This window comes from Aquarana catesbeiana, linkage group LG07 (genome assembly GCF_042186555.1).
Source record: "Aquarana catesbeiana isolate 2022-GZ linkage group LG07, ASM4218655v1, whole genome shotgun sequence".
Classification (NCBI taxonomy): Eukaryota; Metazoa; Chordata; class Amphibia; order Anura; family Ranidae; genus Aquarana; species Aquarana catesbeiana.
In genome coordinates this window covers 329659424-329675833 of record NC_133330.1, presented here as the reverse complement: position 1 = coordinate 329675833, position 16410 = coordinate 329659424, and the positions used below count along the sequence as shown (strand labels likewise).

Genomic DNA, 16410 nt, shown 5'->3' with positions numbered 1-16410 from the left:
TATGGAGATCGAGATGCTAAGAGGGCTCCCCTTGCGGCTAAGTGCAGCGCGCCCCTGGAGTCGGGAACAGGGAGCGCGGTGCTCAAAGAAGCACTGTCTGCCAGGTGCTTGTTTGGAGTCAGATGAGCTTGGCCACTGAGGGATGACTGAAGTAGGCTGAGCTGAACTTGCTGTATTTTGTAAGTGGAAGAACCAGGAGCCCAGCCAGAGGTCATACAAGGATAAGTCAGTCCAGAGCATAAACAGGGGCGAGCCAAGGTCATACACGGAAGACAGGAACAAGCAGAGTCCAGATGCAAGCCGAAGGTCAAGCCGGACGATCAGGAACAGAAGCAGGGTCAGATGCAAGTCAAAGATCAAAACCGGGAGATCAAGGAGCGAGGTCAAGGCAAGCTGGGTCAACAACGGGTAATCACAGATCAGGAAACAGGGTCACAAGGCACACAGGGAAGCTGAGGAGATAATCCAGCAATGTCCTGTTGTCAATAGCTGGCCCAAATAGGGCCGTGGGCGCCAGCGTCTGTCACCCCACTTGCGCGCCATCGCGTACGCGCAGTATTGTGCGTACCTGTGCGCTGATGTGCACCGGTGCGCGCTCCTGCACGTCTCGGAACCCTCTGTGAGCGTCCATGTAGGTTCTGGGCAACATTGCCAGTTCTGTGACAGCCATGTCCCTGACATAAGCACTTACAAAAAGGAAAAGAAATTGGCTTTTGCTGCGGTACTCTCCTTCAGACTCACCGTTCTGTGGTCCAGCAGCGCTACTCTTCCTGGGTGAATAAAATCCAGCATCATTCAGCCCACTTCCTGTGAGCCCAGGCTGTCATGGACTTGCCACCTAAGGTGTGTCGTCCTGCTGATCTGAGCTCACTGTACTACTGTACAGAACAATAAAGGAGATGGTGAATCTACTCCGGAGAGGATACAGTCAATAAAAAAACCTGACAGTGGTTTCTAAAAACCACTGTCAGGTTTTTTTTATTGTTTGTATCGTGTCCCTAGTAGATTTGCTCTCTTTTATCCTGCTACTTTATCTTGGTGTTATATTTTTGAGATCTAACCAGAACAGGATGTGAAGCTGGCCCTGCTGTATGGGGCCCGGGCCCCATCAGTTGCAAAGGAGGGCCCAGGTGCAGATGGGACTTTATTTTTTCCTTCAAGCACAGGCAGAGTGTTCCTGTGGCCCACAGCTACCAGAAATGAAGGTAAAGTTCTCCAGGCCCCATCAGTACAGCAGGGGCCCCTGGGACAGAGAGAGGACTTGCCCGAGTTTCAGGCACAGGAGGAGTAATCTCCAAGTGTCTCCCAGCAAAAATGTGAAGTATTTGGTCTGTGCAGGACGGTCCCTGAAATGGTACAAAGGAGAAAGAAGCTCAGCAGGTTACAGTTGCAGTAGCTCCTGAAGGTGACTAATGGTCTGACCGGGAGGGACAATTGCTAAATGAGGTAAAGCAAGCCTGTTATGATAAGTCAGCTTGAATGTAAGCAACATTTATATTCTACAAGGCACTTACCCAATAATTATAGGCTACCTTTTTGTTTTATACACTGCCCTGCACTGATTAGTTATTTGCCAAGATTCTAGAATAAACTGCAGGCTGGAGCCTGGAGTTGCATATAGAGGGAAGAGGGGGCGTGATCAAAGTGTAATATAAAACATATTGGAGTTAAAGACAATTGGCAACTAACACAAACCGTTAAAAAGAACTCACTCATCAGTAGGTTAGGGCCTCTGATGATAATCTTTAGCATAGCAAGTATACACCCTGGTACAAGTGAACACTCTAGGTGGGTGGGCGGGTAACCTGTAGAGCCAAGAAGTCACACCAGGGGGGGCGACAGCCTAAGTGCACGAGACTACAGGCAGTATTAGGTGCATATAAATTTGCAACTCACATGGTATATAAGAAATGGCGCTTTTTTTTTTTTTTTTTTTTTTTATATCACCACAGTCAGCAGCTGGCTCTGGCATGTTGAGCATGGAGTCTCTTCTGTAAACTTGCAGCCTTATTGTCCACAAGTAGGGCTAAAAATCGGCTGATGAGTCCTGACCTCAACCCGATAGAACACTTTTGGGATGGAGACTGCAAGTGGAGACTGCAAGCCAGGGCTTCTCGTCCAACATCAGTGCCTGACCTCACAAATGTGCTTCTGGAAGAATGGTCAGACATTCATATAGACACACTCCTAAACCTTGTGGACGGCCTTTCCAGAAGAGTTGAAGTTTTTATACCTGCGAAGGGTGGGCCAACTCAATATTGAACCCTACGGACTACGACTGGGATGCCATTAAAGTTCAAATGTGTTTTAAAGGCAGGCATCCCAATACTTTTGGTAATATAGTGCATCTTCTAGTGGAGAGGGGCAGTCTCCTTTTTGGTACACTCCATCCTCCCTTGGGCTATATACACCCCCCCTGCACTGTGTACATTACGTAGAATGTTAAGCCCACCACTCTGTTTTTTTCTCCTCTGAATGCCCTGTCAGGTAAGCTGTACGGGGCCCCATGATTTCTACCAGGAGCAGGGGCGTTGCTAGGTCTACAAATGATCTGGGGCTAGAGCCCATAGCAGCGAAGTTAAGAAAGTCATACGCTTGGGCGGGCATAGACATGTATATAATATACGTGTGTGTGTGTGTAATCTGTTATATATATATATATATATATATATATATATATATATATATATATATATATATATATAGTGTGTGTGTATATGTATGTGTGTGTGTGTGTGTATATATATATATATATATATATATATATATATATATATATATATATATATATATATAAATATATAAATGTACAGTGGATACGTAACTATTTTATATATAAAATATTGTTACATATCTGAGTGTGGATCTGTCCCAAAGAGCCCTTCCCAGAGTGCCTTCCTACTTACATCAGGGTCCCCAGAGAGCCGCTCCTTACATCAAGTGTCCCTTCATCCTAGTCCTCAGGTGTCCTTGCTGGATGCTGTGTTTTGCCTACATCCTAGTCCTCTGTTCTCCCTGCTGGGTGCTGTGTTCTGCCCACATCATAAACCTCTGGTCTCCGTGCTGGGTGCTGTGCTCTGTCCACATCCTAATCCTCTGGTCTCCCTGCAGAGTGCTGTGCTCTGCCCACATCCTAATCCTTTGGTCTCCCTGCTGTATGCTGTGTTCTGCCCACATCCTAACCCTCTGGTGTCCCTGCTGGGTGCTGTTTTCTGCCCACATCCTAACCCTCTGGTCTCCCTGCTGGGTGCTGTGCTCTGCCCACATCCTAACCCTCTGGTTTCCCATCAGAGTGTTGTGCTCTGCCCACCTCCTAGTCCTCTGGTCTACTTGCAGGCTGGAGGGAGGAGAACACACACTTTTCTCTTCAGCGATCTTACCACACTCAAGTAGACAGGTGGCAACCCTATACTCTGGGCTATGGGCCCCAGAGTCGGGGCTATACCCCCAATAGCCACCCCCTAGCGACGCCACTGACCAGGAGTATGTATAATCTGCTTGCATATGAGGATATGTTTTTAATGTTGCGTTAACATCCTATATAGCTGGCTTGCTCTTCTATTTTAGGATAGCCCAGATGGCAGTCTGTATGATGTCACTCTTGCCAAGAAGGAAGGCCAGAGTCTCGGAATTACCATTATTGGATATTCTGGTTCAAACAGCGGAGGTGAGTAGTTATGAAAATAGGGCAAATATTGGGTGCATTGCTTAAAAAGCCCTAAACCTACATTACAAGCTGGTTTGATGTTGGCAGCTGCGGGGGGGGTCTATTGCTGAGGAGGTCTATTATTGCTGGGGGGGGGGGGTTAATTGTTGCTTGGAGGGATCTATTGTTGAGGGAGAGATCTATTGTTGCTGGCTCCTGGGAGATCTGTTGTTGCTGGGGGTCTATTGTTGCTGGGGTGGTACCTTATTGCAGGGGAGGTCAGTTGTTGCTGCGAGGGATCTACTGTTGACGGAGAGATTTATTGTTGATACTTAGTTCTGTATTCTCTAAAAGGGGCGGTACTGGGAGGTGGGTAGCAGGTGGAACCAAGGGACGGTGCTCAGAGGTGGGTAGGGAGCAGAAACAAAGGGTGGCTCAGAAGGGGGGAGTTTCTGCACCTATTCTCTGAGGAATAAAGCCCTGTTTGTTACAGGTATTTATATTGCGCCATCAATTTACACAACGCTTTACATATATTGTACATTCACATCATTCCTTGCCCTCAAGGAGCTGACAATCTAAGGTCCCTAACTCCCATTCATACATACACATACTAGGGCCAATTTAGTCACATGGAGAACATGCAGGCAGGTAGTGCCATGGTTGGGATTGGAACTGACGATCCTAGTGCTGCTAGGCAGAAGTGCTAACCACTTGGTCACGGTGCTGCCCCACTAGTTAAAGGGGTTTTAAACCCCTGTGTTTTTTCACCTTAATGCATCCTGTGCATTAAGGTGAAAAAACTTCTGGCAGTGACCAGCCCCCCGTTTTACTTACCTGAGCCCTAGAACTTGACCCACGGGGACGCGCTGTCTCTCTGCCCAGGGTTCTCGGCTCTTGATTGGATAGATTGATAGCAGCGCAGCCATTGGCTCCCGCTGCTGTCAATCAAATCCAAATCCTCTATGGACGCCGAATGACGGACTCAGGAGCGCGCCCGCAAGGAAACCCCCGCCCCCGGAGAATGCTTCTCCCAGGGGGCTATCTGAGGTGGGGAGGAGCCACGAGAGCCGCTGAGGGACCCCAGAAGTACCTCTTGATGTCCATAGGGTGGCAAGTGGGAACTTTGGCATAGTGTAGCCTATAAACTTTGCTCAACTGGAATAAGAAAGTGGGAAATGCGGTGTAAGAGCGCTGGTTAGCCGCCATTGGTTCCACTTCTAGTTTTTGGACTGTGTATGCAAAAACAAAGGCCAGCTACCGTGATCATCTCATGGCCGAAATGACCCCTTGTCTTCAATGGGAGTCCCCCTGTCATGTACCTCCACTTTGGAGGATGTATTTTCTAATCTAAAAAATAGATTATATAAAAATTATACAAAGACATAGCCCAAAATGGCGTTCTACCAGATCTTTAGCGACCACTGGTGTGCCACTAATGTTGTTATGTACTGGTACTTTTCTATATTGTTTTATATTTGTACATTTTATAACCTTAATAAAAATGATTGGAGAAGAAAGTGGGAAAAAATTACATTTGCATGAATCGTACGGACATGACTCCAGCTAAATCTAAATTACAGGGGCTGTGTATGTAGTATTTGTCTGTTTAGTAACGTTGTACCCTCTATCTGCATTCAGTATCTTCTTTTTTTTTTTTTTTTTTCTTTTGTCACACCATTAAGACCTCAGATTGCAGGATTTGAGCAGGTATGCAGGTTTCCCCTTCACTGACAATGCCTGAATGAGTCCATCCAATGCATGGCCCCTTCATCACACCTGTGTGTCATACTTCTTGCCGCTGCATGATGATACATAAGTGTCTTGTCATTGAGTTTTAACGTCACCATTCTTTCCAACCTGGTGGAAGAATTCTTCATGTAACATAGTTGTACACTAATCTCTAACATAGAATGGTAAATCTGCTAAAGAGCACCTGTCAAAGGGAGACTTTTTTGCATTTTTAAGCCTTTGTCAGTCATATAGTATGTACATCATGGCAGAAATTTAAGAATACCCCCCCCCCACCCCCCTATTTCATTTTGCTCATTCAAATACAGTATCTCACAAAAGTGAGTACACCCCTCACGTTTTTCTAAATCTAATATTTTCTATCTTTTCATGTGACAACACTGAAGAAATGACACTTTGCTACAATGTAAAGTAGTGAGTGTACAGCTTGTATAACAGTGTAAATTTGCTGTTCCCTCAAAATAACTCAACACACAGCCATTAATGTCTAAACCGCTGGCAACAAAAGTGAGTACACCTCTAAGTGAAAATGTCCAAATTGGGTCCAATTAGCCATTTTCCCTCCCCGGTGTCATGTGGCTTGTTAATGTTACAAGGTCTCAGGTGTGATTGGGGGGCAGGTTTGTTAAATTTGGTGTTATCGCTCTCACTCTCTCATACTGGTCACTGGAAGTTCTCATGGCAAAGAACTCTCTGAAAAAAAGAATTGTTGCTCTACCTAAAGATGGCCTAGGCTATAAGAAGATTGCCAAGACCCTGAAACTGAGCTGTAGCATGGTGGCCAAGACCATACAGCGGTTTAACAGGACAGGTTCCACTCAGGACAGGCCTTACCATGGTAGACCAAAGAAGTTCAGTGCACATGCTCAGCGTCATATCCAGAGGTTGTCTTTGGAAAATAGACGTATGAGTGCTGATACAGAGGTTGAAGGGGTGGGGGATCAGCCTGTCAGTGCTCAGACCATACGCCGCACACTCCATCAAATTGGTCTGCATGGCTGCCGTCCCAGAAGGAAGCCTCTTCTAAAGATGATGTACAAGAAAGCCCGCAAACAGTTTGCTGAAGACAAGCAGACTAAGGACATGGATTACTGGAACCATGTCCTGTGGTCTGATGAGACCAAGATAAACTTATTTGGTTCAGATGGTGTCAAGCTTTTGTGGCAGCAACCAGGTGAGGAGTACAAAGACAAGTGTGTCTTGCCTACAGTCAAGCATGGTGGTGGGAGTGTCATGGTCTGAGGCTGCCTGAGTGCTGCCGGCACTGGGGAGCTACAGATCATTGAGGGAACCATGAATGCCAACATGTACTGTGACATACTGAAGCAGAGCATGATCCCCTCCCTTCAGAGACTGGGCCGTATTGTAATATTCCAACATAACGACTCCAAACACACCTCCAAGACGATCACTGCCTTGATAAAGAAGCTGAGGGTAAAGGTGATGGACTGGCCAAGCATGTCTTCAGACCTAAACCCTATTGAGCATCTGTGGGGCATCCTCAAACGGAAGGTGGAGGAGCACAAGGTCTCTAACATCCACCAGCTCCGTGATGTCATGGAGGAGGGGAAGAAGACTCCAGTGGTAACCTGTGAAGCTCTGGTGACCTCCATGCCCAAGAGGGTTAAGGCAGTGCTGGAAAATAATGGTGGCCACACAAAATATTGACACTTTGGACCCAATTTGGACATTTTCACTTAGGGGTGTACTCACTTTTGTTGCCAGTGGTTTAGACATTAATGGCTGTGTGTTGAGTTATTTTGAGGGGACAGCAAATTTACACTGTTATACAAGCTGTACACTCTCTACTTTTACATTGTAGCAAAGTGTCATTTCTTTAGTGTTGTCACATGAAAAGCTAGAATAAAATATTTACAAAAATGTGAGGGGTGTACTCACTTTTGTGAGATACTGTATGTACTGTACATCATGGCAGAATTTTGCAGTTTAAGAATACGCCCCCATAACTATACAACTAAGTGAAAAATCTGTTGGGAAACTACATTTTGAGCTGCCTGCATTGCTACAGTTCCTTACCTTTCCTGTTGACTTTTCCTTTTATTTCCTTCTCCTGTGTGGATTTATAATCCAGAACTTCTCCTTCTTTGTTCTTCCCTTCCCTGAAAAATTGCCAGCGGAGCCACTGAAAGTGGACAGTCCCAACTTTGAGTCTGCATTCTTTCTTTATAGCGGGAATCATTAAATTAGTGTTTCCCAAACTCCACACCATTGCGTCAGCCCTTGCATGGTCATTTGTATTAAAAAAAAAAAAAATGCCCCAATGTACAACCCACATTGCCAACTTCTCCTAAATCTCCATTGTGATACATACAAACCCATACAAACTGTGGGTATATTTTCACACAATGCAGTTTTGGCACAGAACTCATGAGCCTTGTAGTGTCCTATAATGAAGGTCTGAACCACCAGGGGTGGTCATCTCAGACTTTGGGGAACTCTGAGGAGGAATCCTAGTCAGCCATATGCTCTTGGGTAATTACTGTTTATTTACATCTTACATTTTTACATAAAATAAAAAGGGCATTTGAACAATACCATTGTTGCCCTTGAATGTTCTTCAACCTAAATATTATTTATTTATTTTTTTTTTTTGGAAGAGTTGGGAAACATAAATACCCTTGCCAGGTTTTTACTACCGGTAATTCTGGTGTCCACTTTGGGGATATTTACCCTCGCTTCCTGGTCAGCAACTTTGATGTGTGAATGTCTGCTTCTCTCTCGGGCAGCCTGGCGTCCTAAGCCACAGCTTTTTTTTGGCTTTGTACAAATACAGCTCTAGGTGTAGGGTTAAAATTTGGTTAAAGCAGTGGTCTCCAAACTGTGGCCCGGGGGCCAGATGCGGCCCCTTGCTTGCCTTTATCTGGCCCTTGGGGCACTGTTCTTCCCACTGAAACAAGGCACTTTTCCTTCCACTGATACTAATGATGAGGCACCATTCCTTTCACAGACACCAACAGTTGGGCATAAAACCTCCCCACTGACACCGAAAATGGGGACACGTCTTCCTCCCACTGACACCAACAATGGGGGCACGTCTTCCTCCCACTGACACCAACAATGGGGGCACGTCTTCCTCCCACTGACACCAACAATGGGGGCACGTCTTCCTCCCACTGACACCAACAATGGGGGCACGTCTTCCTCCCACTGACACCAACAATGGGGGCACGTCTTCCTCCCACTGACACCAACAATGGGGGCACGTCTTCCTCCCACTGACACCAACAATGGGGGCACGTCTTCCTCCCACTGACACCAACAATGGGGGCACGTCTTCCTCCCACTGACACCAACAATTAGGTGCACGTCTTCCTCCCACTGACACCAACAATTAGGTGCACGTCTTCCTCCCACTGACACCAACAATTAGGTGCACGTCTTCCTCCCACTGACACCAACAATGAGGGCACGTCTTCCTCCCACTGACACCAACAATGGGGGCACGTCTTCCTCCCACTGACACCAACAATGGGGGCACGTCTTCCTCCCACTGACACCAACAATGGGGGCACGTCTTCCTCCCACTGACACCAACAATGGGGGCACGTCTTCCTCCCACTGACACCAACAATGGGGGCACGTCTTCCTCCCACTGACACCAACAATGGGGGCACGTCTTCCTCCCACTGACACCAACAATTAGGTGCACGTCTTCCTCCCACTGACACCAACAATTAGGTGCACGTCTTCCTCCCACTGACACCAACAATTAGGTGCACGTCTTCCTCCCACTGACACCAACAATGGGGGCACGTCTTCCTCCCACTGACACCAACGATGGGGGCACGTCTTCCTCCCACTGACACCAACAATGGGGGCACGTCTTCCTCCCACTGACACCAACAATGGGGGCACGTCTTCCTCCCACTGACACCAACAATTTGGTGCACGTCTTCCTCCCACTGACACCAACAATGGGGGCACGTCTTCCTCCCACTGACACCAACAATGGGGGCACGTCTTCCTCCCACTGACACCAACAATTAGGTGCACGTCTTCCTCCCACTGACACCAACAATTAGGTGCACGTCTTCCTCCCACTGACACCAACAATTAGGTGAACGTCTTCCTCCCACTGACACCAACAATGGGGGCACGTCTTCCTCCCGCTTACACAAACGATGGGGGCACGTCTTCCTCCCACTGACACCAACAATGGGGGCACGTCTTCCTCCCACTGACACCAACAATGGGGGCACGTCTTCCTCCCACTGACACCAACAATGGGGGCACGTCTTCCTCCCACTGACACCAACAATGGGGGCACGTCTTCCTCCCACTGACACCAACAATGGGGGCACGTCTTCCTCCCACTGACACCAACAATTAGGTGCACGTCTTCCTCCCACTGACACCAACAATTAGGTGCACGTCTTCCTCCCACTGACACCAACAATTAGGTGAACGTCTTCCTCCCACTGACACCAACAATGGGGGCACGTCTTCCTCCCACTGACACCAACAATGGGGGCACGTCTTCCTCCCACTGACACCAACAATTAGGTGCACGTCTTCCTCTCGCTGACACCAACGACGGGGGCACGTCTTCCTCTCGCTGACACCAACGACGGGGGCACGTCTTCCTCTCGCTGACACCAACGACGGGGGCACGTCTTCCTCTCGCTGACACCAACGACGGGGGCGCGTCTTCCTCTCGCTGACACCAACGACGGGGGCGCGTCTTCCTCTCGCTGACACCAACGACGGGGGCGCGTCTTCCTCTCGCTGACACCAACGACGGGGGCGCGTCTTCCTCTCGCTGACACCAACGACGGGGGCGCGTCTTCCTCTCGCTGACACCAACGACGGGGGCGCGTCTTCCTCTCGCTGACACCAACGACGGGGGCGCGTCTTCCTCTCGCTGACACCAACGACGGGGGCGCGTCTTCCTCTCGCTGACACCAACGACGGGGGCGCGTCTTCCTCTCGCTGACACCAACGACGGGGGCGCGTCTTCCTCTCGCTGACACCAACGACGGGGGCGCGTCTTCCTCTCGCTGACACCAACGACGGGGGCGCGTCTTCCTCTCGCTGACACCAACGACGGGGGCGCGTCTTCCTCTCGCTGACACCAACGACGGGGGCGCGTCTTCCTCTCGCTGACACCAACGACGGGGGCGCGTCTTCCTCTCGCTGACACCAACGACGGGGGCGCGTCTTCCTCTCGCTGACACCAACGACGGGGGCGCGTCTTCCTCTCGCTGACACCAGCGACGGGGGCACGTCTTCCTCCTACCAGGGCCAACAATGCTAATGAAGAGGCACTATTCCTCCTACTGACCACGGGCCCTGTGTAAACATTTTTTTACTCCCACTGACTTGGGGCATTTTCTATTCTCACTGGCCACAGTCCGGCCCCGTAAGGTCTGAAGGACAGCAAACTGGCTCCATCGTTTGGTGAGCCCCTCCCTGGGTTAAAGGATAGAGTAAAGGACTCTGTTTTAGGATTTTGAATGTGGTTGTTGGGACACACAATCCTTTACTTAACAATAACATTGTGGCATCAAATATACATTGACAAAAACCTTTTACACACACTCACACAGTATTTATTAAGATTTGTCATTTGTTAAATCATTGTTAGTGGACTTTAAAGCTCCTTTATATTCTCCTTTTTCAGGATCTTCTGGTATTTATGTGAAGGGGATCATACCGGACAGTGCTGCAGACCAGAGTGGATGCATTAAAGTTAATGACAGAATTGTTGCTGTAAGTACTGTAGGCTTTTCTTAAAGGTCTGACCTGGAAATCATGTGCAGACTTCTATACTTTTGTATGATGTGTTGAGAGCAGGGCAAGCTTGAAGCCACAAAGAGAGATACACAGTCAGACATTGTACTAAACGCCTCCGTTTTCATCCTCTTGCCCCCATTTTCTGTTACAGCAGCTGTGCAGAGGATGTCCAGATATGACTGGACAGTTCAATAGGAACCAGAGTTAAAGTGGAACTTTACCCATAACAACTCGATACAAAAAATCTTTAGCAAGAAAAATACATTCCACATTAATAAGTATGCTACCAAAATTAGTGAGTGTTGTAAATTGCCTCCAGCATTGCTCCTGTTTTCTTCTTGCTGGAGGCTGCCATTTTGCTGAAGCCCAGAGCCCCTGAGCAGCAGTAAATCTTTAGGTTGCCAGCAGATCAGACTCTACAAATTCAGCACAGTGCTCTATTATTACAGAGCTACTGAGCATGTGCAGAGCAGGGTGAGACAGTGTATTATTGTTTTTTTTTAAACAGTATAGACATTTATTTTGTAATGTTTTGCATAGCTATAACTGCAAAAGGGGCCAGCCTGAAGTGATCTAGCAGGACTTGGAGGAAGTAAACCCTGATGAGTTTTACTTCCTCTTTTTTCCCCCTGCAAAGTAAAAGCATAATGGGCTAGTATGCATCGCATACTAGCCCATTATGTGGCGCTTACCTGCAAGCTGTCCCCCAGCTGGTGGCCGCATCAATCTTCGCCCCTCTTCCTTCCGGGGCCGCGGACTCCAACTCTGTGACTGGCCGGAGTCGCGTGACGTCACTCCCCCGCATGCGCGAGGGAGCCGTCGGTCACGACACTTGCTAGTGAAGAGACAGCACGGAGGCCCGTTTCTTCACAGCGCATGCGTATATGGTAAAAATCTCCAAAACCGTGCAGGTTTAGAAGATATTTACAATACCTACAGGTGAGCCTTATTTATAGGCTTACCTGTAGGTACAAGTGGTGTAACTAGGTTTACAACCACTTTAATTTTCTGACTAAAGTTCCATTTGAAGCTGGCCACAGACGGAGCAAATTCCAGCTGGTTCCTGATGAAGCGGCCAGATTGGCCCTGTCGGCACTACTCCACCCAACACTTTTTGATCTTAAAGTGATTGTAAACAATCACCTTCTAAAACAACCCATTCAGTTTGAAATAGAAATGAAAAGGCGAAAAAATTTTTGTAAAGATATGAAAATACCTTTTTTTCCCCTTATTTTATAAGTGATCTCATTCCCTCTGTTCTCAGCTGAGAAAGAGCTGGAGGGGAGGAGAAGCAGCAACACACGGAGCTTCCCAGTGAATGGCTGTGCAGCAGGGGGCGTGTCAGGATAAGTCTGATCATTGGAGGAGAGCATACAGAGTTCTCAGCCTAGCTAGAGAACTGACCGCACTGTGCTGCCATGCCTAGTGTGGTCAGTTTTTAATAGGAAAGCAGAGGGACTTTCGGGAACACTGGGTATTTTACATAAAGGAAGCAATACAAAAAGAACAGGATATTTCCTCATACAAGTATATCGTAAAGCAGGCACAAATCGGGAATATGAAGTGCTGGGGTAACGAACGCTTTACGATTAAAGGTACCTTGCAGAAAACTGTTAGTGGCTGCATCCATTCACCTATAGCCACTGTTTATAGAGGGAAATGACTGGTCTGCCTAGGTTAAAAGGGAAAAGGGGCCGTGCCACATCCAAAAAACTTTTATAGAAAAAGAAAAAGGTTCCCCTGAGTGGATTTTTCCGGCACTTGCAAAGGTAATATATGTAAAATAGGAAGATACGCGTATATATGTATAATAGATAAAATAGTATTTCTGTTTATTCAAAACGTTCTAGTGTTAAAAACAATGCATACATTGGCAAACAACAACAACATGTACATTAAACATATTACAAAACGGTTGTAATATCTATTTCAGTTGGTAAGTGACAGGTGATGTTTAAATAGTGGAATTCTTTTCAAGCCCAACGCGTTTCGAGTACATTCTATTTCAGTCCTTCTTCAGGGGCCAAATTGAAAAGAAAGATTCATCTAAATTAATTGATCAAATATATGTTTTTCAATTAATTTAGATGAATCTTTCTTTTCAATTTGGCCCTTTTTCTTTTTCTATAGCCACTGTTTGGGTATTTTGGCAGCTGTCAGGATACAATAGCTGGGAGATTTCACCCTCCACACTGTTTTGAGCAATCAGTAGATTTCTTTCAGCACTGCCAGCATAGAGCAATGCAGTACGAGGGCAGAAAACGGCATCTTAACTGAGAACAAATAAGTATTTGAATGCATTCTTTAATAAAAAAAACAGTCACAGATTGATATGACAGATTAAATTTGGACTTTAAAGTCCAAAATCAACACCATGGCCCTATGTGGCAGCAGATGGTCAATATTCCCCATGCCACGCCAAATGGCTAGTGTTCCCCATGCCACAGCAGAGCTGGTTTGTGCTGAATTGCAGAAGGGTATCAGTTTGAAATTTCTGACTCTCTAGAACGGGCTTTCCAAAATGGTGTTTCTTGGGCCAAATGCATCCCCCTTACTGCTCATTTATGGTCCTCAGCTGGTTTAGGTAGGCTCAAGCTTTTCTCTATTTGGAGGCCATACATCCTTACTTTCTTCTATGGAAGCCAGTAAGGAAACATGAAGTTCCAAAGTAATTTTATAACGAATTTTGACAAATTCGTTAATTCCGAAATTTCCCAATTTTTCAATTTCCGAAATGAGGGAATTCGAAAGTTCAGAATTTCAGAAATTTGAAAATTTGGAAATTTGAACATCCGAAAAAAAGAATGAAAATCTGAAAATGTAAAGGCGTGAAAATCCGATTAATCTGAAATAACTAACTAACTAAATAAATAACTAACAAATTTGGCTGTTAGTGAACGGTAACGAGTACAAATTTATCCGAAGTTACGAATTATCTGAAATAATGAATGCCGTATCTAAAAGGATGGAACGTAACGATCTAATAATAATAAATAACTATAAAAAAAATTATTATTTATTATTATTAAATTGTTCCATTCCATCTGTTTTAGATGTGGCATTCGTTATTTCGGATAATTCGTAACTTTGGATAAATTTGTATTCGTTATGTTCACAAACAGCCAAATTTGAAAGGAAATTCCAATACCTATAATTGAATAGTTTTTATTTCTAATTTTACTGATTTTATTTATTTTTTTTTTTTTTCAGATTTTCGAATTTCCAAAATTCGGAAATTCACAAATTCTAAAATCCGAATTTTAGAAAAAAGCAAAAAAACAAATAAAATTAAAACAAACAAATATTTTTTGTCAGTGCACATGTCTAATGAAAATGGGCATGTAATGATTAATATGTGTAATCACAGGAATAAAGAATACACAGTGAATATGTCATGGAGAGAAATGTAAAAATCCTGAATTGGTGCTCTGAATTTTAAAGTTCATCAATGGTCAATATTTTAAATTGTACAGTACAGGAGACAAACCTTTAAATCTTTACAACTGGGTTATATGCAGCTACCTCCAGGTTATTGGACGCTGACAAAAAGAGGCTTCAGGGACATCCCTCCTGTTACCCCTGCCATGCCTCAGTTTTTCGCTAGTGTCCTTAGATGATGTAGAAGAAGGCCCCATACTAAAGGCATGGCTGTTTATTTTTCGTCTTTGTCGTTAACTAGAATTTGTTCTTCTTAACATTTTAAGGTGGATGGTATGAACATCCAGGGCATGTCCAATGCCGATGTTGTGACTGCATTGCGTAACACCGGACAGACTGTCAACCTGACTCTCTCCAGGGGTAAAGTGCCAACTGGTCCCCCGCCTCTGCCAGACAAGCCTCCAAGCAAAGGTCTGAGTATCTTTCTGTTATATTATGGAATATTTAGAGCTCCGGGCACAAAAACCTTTTCATCCTAAATATTTTCTTCAATCGCAGCAAATGATAGAAATCCACTTTTTGTGCATTTATAGCGGGTATAGAAAATAATCGCCCACCTTTTTTTAAATGATCACATTTTGTTGCTTTGCAGCCTGAAATGAAGACAGACACAGTGTTTGTTTTATTCAGCTGTATTTACTCCGTGCAACTTACAGTATAACATCCAAGTGAAAGATATAACACCAATATGTTAGAAAAAAATAAACAAAAGTCAAAAACAGGATTGCTGAGTTGAAAAAGGGACCCCCCCCCCTCCTAAAAATGGCTTGTAAGCTCCAATCAGGTGTAGCTAATCACCTTCTCAATGGCACAGAAAGCAAGTTGACTCTCAACTGTGATCATCTGAGGTAATTTTGATTAGCTCAGCATGAAAAGAGCTTAGCTGGAGCATTTCAGTCCCTGGTAGTGCAACTGAAGCAAACAATCAGCTATGGGTGGCAAGGCACTGTTACCGGGATCTCCAGGATAAGGTTGTGGACAGGCATGTCAGAAACCATGAAATCAGACCGAGACAGAAGTACAGTTAAATCACACTTATTTAATAATAAAAGTAAAAAAAGAACAAACGTAGTCAAAACATAGCCAAAGTTCAGTAACCGGAACGGATAGTCAGCCAAGCCAGAAGTCAGGGATCAAAGTCGTGGAACAGCAAGCGGGATCTGGAGTCAGAAGGGATGTCAGCAAAGCCAGTCTTTAAACAGGATCGCAGGAGATAGTTTCTTGTGATGTGACCAAGGTGAAGGCAGAGCTCCTCTGGACTGGACGGCTTAAGTAGGCAGGACTGACGAGTAGGATATCATCAACAGCTGAGTAACTGTGGAGAGCGATGGGAGCTGGCAATTAGCCCACAGCTGAGCGGCCAGCTCAGAGAAGGAAGGGCTGCTCCCAGCCCCGACAAGGCACAATTTAGGAAATGGATACAATTTTTTTTTTCTTCAAAAAATGCCTAGAAGCACAGAGAAGTCTATTACTAAGAAGTGGAAGGTATTTGGTAGAACACAGACCCTCCCTGGATCAGGACGTCGCTCCAAACTGGATGAAAGAGCCAGGAGGAAACTGGTCAGAGAGGCCACCAAGACGACTACAAACTCTGAAGCAGCTGCAGGAATTTTATGACAAAGAGTGGTCATTGTGTGACAACAAAACCACAAATTCTCCACAAATGTGGCTTGTATGGGAGGGGTGCAAGGAAAAATTTACTCCTCAAAGGTCACCACTGAGCTTTGCCAAAATGCACCTTGACGATTCTGAGGCCACATGGAACAAAGTGTTATTGTCAGATAAGACTAAAATTGAATTATTTGGCCTCAACACCAAAC

At 45.7% G+C, this 16410-nt stretch overlaps 1 protein-coding gene across 4 annotated transcripts in view; it reads left to right on the top strand.

Moving 5' to 3' along the window:
- The window catches only part of PATJ (PATJ crumbs cell polarity complex component), a 407721-nt gene that overhangs the window by 50523 nt on the left and 340788 nt on the right, over positions 1–16410 (top strand). For all 4 annotated transcript variants that reach the window (XM_073593830.1, XM_073593831.1, XM_073593832.1 and 1 more), the window contains exons 9-11: positions 3568–3667; positions 11040–11128; positions 14857–15001. In XM_073593830.1, coding sequence (XP_073449931.1) covers positions 3568–3667; positions 11040–11128; positions 14857–15001 — 334 coding nt within the window. The remainder of the gene's footprint in view (positions 1–3567; positions 3668–11039; positions 11129–14856; positions 15002–16410) is intronic.